The sequence below is a fragment of the Lytechinus pictus genome, chromosome 3 (assembly GCF_037042905.1).
Source record: "Lytechinus pictus isolate F3 Inbred chromosome 3, Lp3.0, whole genome shotgun sequence".
In the NCBI taxonomy this organism is placed as follows: Eukaryota; Metazoa; Echinodermata; class Echinoidea; order Temnopleuroida; family Toxopneustidae; genus Lytechinus; species Lytechinus pictus.
The window spans coordinates 36145408-36151407 of NC_087247.1; the positions used below are offsets into that span (position 1 = coordinate 36145408).

General features: G+C 35.2%; 1 protein-coding gene across 5 annotated transcripts in view; it reads right to left on the reverse strand.

Moving 5' to 3' along the window:
* Positions 1-5048, reverse strand: part of LOC129255658 (zinc transporter ZIP10-like) — a 50257-nt gene extending 45209 nt beyond the window's left edge. The window contains exons 1-2 of one of the 5 annotated variants that reach the window (XM_064096936.1): positions 4881-5048; positions 2645-3149 (exon numbers count right to left, since the gene is read on the reverse strand). In XM_064096936.1, coding sequence (XP_063953006.1) covers positions 2645-3148 — 504 coding nt within the window. In that variant the 5' untranslated portion in view covers position 3149; positions 4881-5048. Of the gene's footprint in view, positions 1-2644; positions 3150-4194; positions 4315-4598 lie in introns of those variants that run through there. The other 4 variants (XM_064096937.1, XM_064096935.1, XM_064096938.1 and 1 more) reach the window with 4 other exon arrangements.
* Between the last annotated feature and the right edge of the window lie 952 nt (positions 5049-6000).

Below are 6000 nucleotides of genomic sequence, written 5' to 3' on the forward strand. Positions count from 1 at the left end.
AATATTGGTTTCATACTGTACACTGCAGATTTCTACATCTTTTTTCTCATCAGGGGTTAATCCTTGGATAGGTTTTAGTCAAAGTGTAACAAGTGGAGCGCCTCTGGCAGTCTCACCTGCATCGCGTGATTCAATATAGCAGCAGTGCTGACTTTGAAAACTACTATAAAATAATTATTCACAAAAAACACCATTCATATATCGATAAAATACTACGTTCATTGACAATAAATGACATTTGACCTTGATCATGTGGCCTAAGACTTGTCAGTGATACTTGATTACCCCTATATCCACATAATTTATAAACTATATCTATAAACTTTGAAAGTTATGACAGCAATCTAATAATTACTCCAAAATGGCCAAAGTTCAATGACCTTTAATAAATGACTTTTGTCTTTGGTCATGTGACCTGAAACTTGTATGAGATGTTCAGTGATACTTGATTACTCATATATATGTCCAAGTTTTATGAACTAGATCCATACACTTTCAGAGTTACATGGTTATTCAACAAATACCCCCAACATGGCCAAAGTCCATTGACCTTGGTCATGTGACCTGAAACTCACACAGGATGTTCAGTGATACTTGATTACTCTTATGTCTAAGCTTTATGAACTAGACCAATACACTTACAGAGTTATGATGGTAATTCAACAAATACCCCCAACATGGCCAAAGTTTATTGACCTTAAATTACCTTTGACCTTAGTCATGTGACCTGAATCTCTCACAGGATATTCGTGATACCTGATTACTCTCCAAGTTTCATGAATCAGATCCATTAACTTTTAAAGTTATGATGGTAATTCAACAGATACAATGTACCCCCAACATGGCCATTGATCTTTGACCTTGGTCATGTGACCTGAAATTTGCACAGGATGTTCAGTGATACTTGATTGCTCTTAAATCCAATTTTATGAAATAGACCATTAAACTTTTAAAGTTATGATGGTAATTCAACAAATAACCCCAAATTTGACAAAATTCATTGACCCCAGATGACCTTTGACCTTGGTCATGTGAATTGAAACTCAGGCATGATGTTCAGTAATACTTGATTAACCGTATGTCCAAGTTTCATGAACTAGGTTATATATTTTCTATAAAGTTATGACATTTCAAAAACTTAACCTTAGGTTAAGATTTTGATGTTGATTCCCCCAACATGGTCTAAGTTCATTGACCCTAAATGAGCTTTGACCTTGGTCATGTGACCTGAAACTCAGGCAGGATGTTCAGTAATACTTTATTAAGCTTACAGCAAAGTTTCATGAACTAGGTCCATATACTTTCTAAGTTATGCTGTCATTTCAAAAACTTAACATTTGGTTAAGATTTGGTGTTGACTCCATCGCCGCCGCCGCCAAGTGAGAGGGAGTAAACTGATAGTTTATCATTTCACAAACTAATAGTAATACCAATTTCATTTCAGACATTGAGTAAAGTATGAGACTTTAATAAAACAAGGATGTTTCTTTCTAATATACAGGATCTTTGGCCTTCATTTAAAAAGAAAATGTTAAAAATTGAAAATTCTTTTTATTTGTGTGGGAGATTATATTTTCAGACATAGGCTACATGCATCCTTTCATATAATCCACTTCCTATGTATAGAAAAATATCATGTCCCATACAAATTGGAATTTACAAAAAATTTCTTACGCGATATGAGCCATTCACATATGACATCACAGATTAAAAACTTTTTAGAAGTTTCTAACTTTTGATGGATTTTCACCTTCACCAATATATTTCTCTAACATTTCTGCTTTTATTAAAACCAACAGGGAACCCCCCCCCCCCCTTTAAATTTATAGATCTGGGGCTCATGAATCTTCTTTTCCTCCAGAAACACTATCCTTTGAACATTTGTTGTGGGTTTTTTCAAATCAATTAAAACACTGCAATTAATAATTAAATCAGGTTCACTCATATCTAAAAACTGAGAATAAATGGGAAAGCAGTATGGGGCTCAAAACTCCCAGTTATTATACTCTCCATAACCTCCATGAACCAGTTCATAGCTTGCAGAAACCACCTGCATATGATTACATCATAGAGCTATCTGTAATAGCTCTATGATTACATGTAGGCCCTATAGACCTACATGACAGATACAGTATGCCTCAGTGGCCACACTGAAATTCTTTTTTCCCATCCATTGATACAAAACTGCTCTATACAAGCCAGTCACTCACAATGAAAATTCTGCAGCTAGCAGTCCTTTGATTGCTAAGTACTACTAAATTGTGGTACACATTCCACAACTCCCTATCCCCTACTATATTCAAACTCTAGGCAGTTAATCATTCCTTGGCTATTCTCATGTGTTCTAAACCAGTCACATTTTCAAAAGCATTCAAAATGTTTGAGTCTGTCCATGATGCATAAAAATGGCTTGCTTCAACGTTGTATCCCTACACATTCTGAGAATAGGTGACAACCATTCTAGGGTCAATAATAAGGGCAGCATGAACTAACAGGTGCAAGGCAAATATTTCAAATTATCTGTGCATCATAAATAAAAAAAGAAGAGAATTGCCATATATCTTTCATCACTCATTATTTTGGTCTTAGTTCAAATATGGTCAATAAAAATTTAAAAAAAGTATAAAAAACTAAATATTCTTACCTTAGTTGCATGCTCAAATTCGGTTTGATGATGATCAATATGCTGTGTGTTATGAATTCCCTTTGTATTTGAACTTGTGGTAGAATTCAGTTCGTCCCTCTTATGCCTGTTTGGTGTGAGATCATGCAAGTGGTCTGTTTTGTCAGACTGATGAGTGTGAGAAGTATTCGTTTCATGAGTTTTGGGGTGCATCAGGCTGTCTCTTACAACACCAAGGCCTACATTGTCCAAGAGTTGTCTAAATCCATCAAATTCTAACTTCCCATCTTTTCCATACTTCATGAAAAGGTCCGACATGCAATCTCCAGTCCAAGCATTAAAGGTTGTGCCATTAGGGTCATTACACAGAGCTTCTTGAAGTTCACTAGCTGCGTGGAGACCTTGCCCGTTATGTGCTTCAGCATACCATAGATGTGAACAGCACAACATAAATAAACAGATGTAGTCCATATAAAGCTGAACAAAAAATGGATTTCCAGGTTTACTCCTCGTTAAAAATGCCATTCTGCAAAAGATAATAAGATATGTGTAGTTTTTAATACTGAGAGCAATCTTAAAGGGATGCTCCCGGCTGAAAATGATATGATTTAAACAGATAAAGAAAAATCAGACAAACAAAACACTGAAAATTTGATCAAAATTGGACAACGAATAACAAAAATATGGCATTTTAAAGATTTGCATTATTCCGGTGAAACAGTTCTAGACATGTCTTCATGATTATTCAATGAGCAAATTGATATTGTCATATCTCCACTTGTTCTTTTGTATTTTATTATATGAAATCAGGTTTATTCAAATTTTTTCTACCAAGAACTGAAAAAATTGGATTGACAACTGATTAGTGCATTTTATATTAATTGCTGCAACTTATTTCATTATAGGAGACACATTATTCACACATGTATGAAAAAAATGAAACAATTATGATTTCATGTAATAACATAAGAAAAAGGAACGTGGGGATGTGACATCATCGGCCCACCTAATGAATTTTTTGTGATCTATGAATAAATTTCATACATAAATTAGCATTTATAATTTTCTAGTCAAAATTTCTAAACTCTTGTGTAGAACCTTGGTGAACCTTATGTAGCTCTCAGATGGAACAAAAATAATCAAAATCAATCAACAAATAAATAAGTATTTCTTGTGAGATTTGAAAATATATGAATAAATATATACGTTGGCTTGGCAAGAGTTCCATATGCACCCCCACTAAAAATGAAATTGTGAAATAAATCCCTAAAAACAACAGTCCTGTCTAACTTGTCAGTATGACACCAGAGAGAGAGACAGATCCAAACGGGGTAGATCTATAATATAGGCTAAGTAATTATTCAGACAGCCACTGCCCACCAACGAACTTAACGAAGAATGAAAGAAGGGGCTTTTGAAGAAGTATTTTTTTAAATTAGTGCATGGAGGGGACATAAGTCTTTCCCTTAGGCCAGTAACCTATAACTAAGACATGTTAACGGTGCTAATGTTACTTGTTACGTTAGTGTAACGTTAGCTATCCATGCCCATGGCATATTAAAAACACTAACTTTTTTGTAATTTCTAATAGGCCTAGACTAAATCCTTCAGATCATCAGCACTGACAGCGAAATAGAAAGAGCTCCCATACTTTTTGTACAGAGGAAGGCCAAAAATAAGCTGAAATTAAGCTGAAAATAAAAACAAAAAAATCTGAACTCTCACACCCCTGGTCACAATGTAAATCTAAAAAGAAAAAAAAAAGAAAAAAAAAGTGCAACACAAATTCAGTCACAGTCACACTCACACACTGTGTGACACAGTCAGCTCAGCTCAGAGTCAGACAGTCAACTTGGTCAAATGCGGTTCACAATAGCTTACTCCTACTTACTATCCCTCTTTTTTCTTCACAAAATCCATACCTCCCGTTCTACGTCTCTTGAATTAACCTAAAAACGGATCTGTGATTACATACATTTACATTCTATCTGGACTCCAGGAATCTCCAAAGAAGTGGAGGGATCAGTTAAGAGAGAGAGGTGACACTGCGCTGCAGCGCAGTCGAAAGCACTACCGCCGAGTACCGGTACCGTATCTCGACTTATGTCAGACTCTAACGAATAGCCATACCGGCGTACCGGCACCAGTATTTATGACAAAGGCATTCTAAAACAACGGTGGGTACAACATGATCGTCGACGAAGTTCAGTTAAAACGAGAAAGGATTTTAGGTATTTTTCAGAATTTACTCACTCACTCACAGTGCCTCGTATCAGCTGTCCACCTCCTCAGAAGTCTAGCTAGGGTCCCACGTGCACTGTTGTTTTGAAAGTTTACAAATAGTAAAACTTTAGCCAATTTTTTCGCACGGATCTAAGGATTTGCTCGTGTCGTGTGCACCATTCAGGCAAAAAAGATGGCGGGCCGTGTGCAATGGAGAGGGCTACCTTCTTGTCACGTGACACTACTTGCTTCATTATTATGCATATATGTATAATGGACTGGAGTGGAGGTCCGTGGTTCGAAGAATTTACGATGGGAGCTTGGGTGACGTCGATGGTCGGCCGAGAACAGTTTTTATGCAAATCCATTCATTCGACCACCACTTCTGTGCATGCTAGATCAGGCCTATGACAGGCATTCATGACATTCTTCAGACAAAGGTCTCTTCTGTGCAGTGGAATTACTTATTGGCACGCGTTCGCGCGCTCTGAGTGTTCATTGTTTTCATTGTTCTGCGAATGAAATATTTCATTCATTAATACATATTTTTTACATAACACAATACTGAAATGTTTTATAAAATAATATAATGATAATGCATAAATGAATTATAATGTAGTAAGTAATAATTTGATCAATTATTGCAAGATTTTCTACTGTAGGCCTATACTGTTTAATCAAAATACTACAAAATTAGTTTTATCAATTTTTTTTTTTTTTTTTGGTATTTGTTTTAAATACCCGGTACGCGTCAATTCTGATAAAGTTTTTGGCTTACGCTACTGATAAAAAAAATCAACGCAAATGATTAAATGATGAAATTCCTTAATTCTCTCTTTCTAGTGTTTTCCAAAGCGCTTAGAGACATGTTTTGTGATAAGCGCTATACAAATAATGTTAATTATTATTGTGATTATATTATCATTATCATTATTATTATTATTATTGTAACTTAAAAAAAAGTGTGGTGGACACAATAGGCCATGTCCACCAAAAAATGTCTTGCATTTCGGTTGGTTATTTACTGACACAAATATCCGCATAATTCATTTCATTTATTGGTTTCTGCAGCATTTTTCATAAACACATAAAAAAATACAATAATAAGACAGGTAATAAATTAACTTGCAAGCAAAACACTTAACAAAATTGCA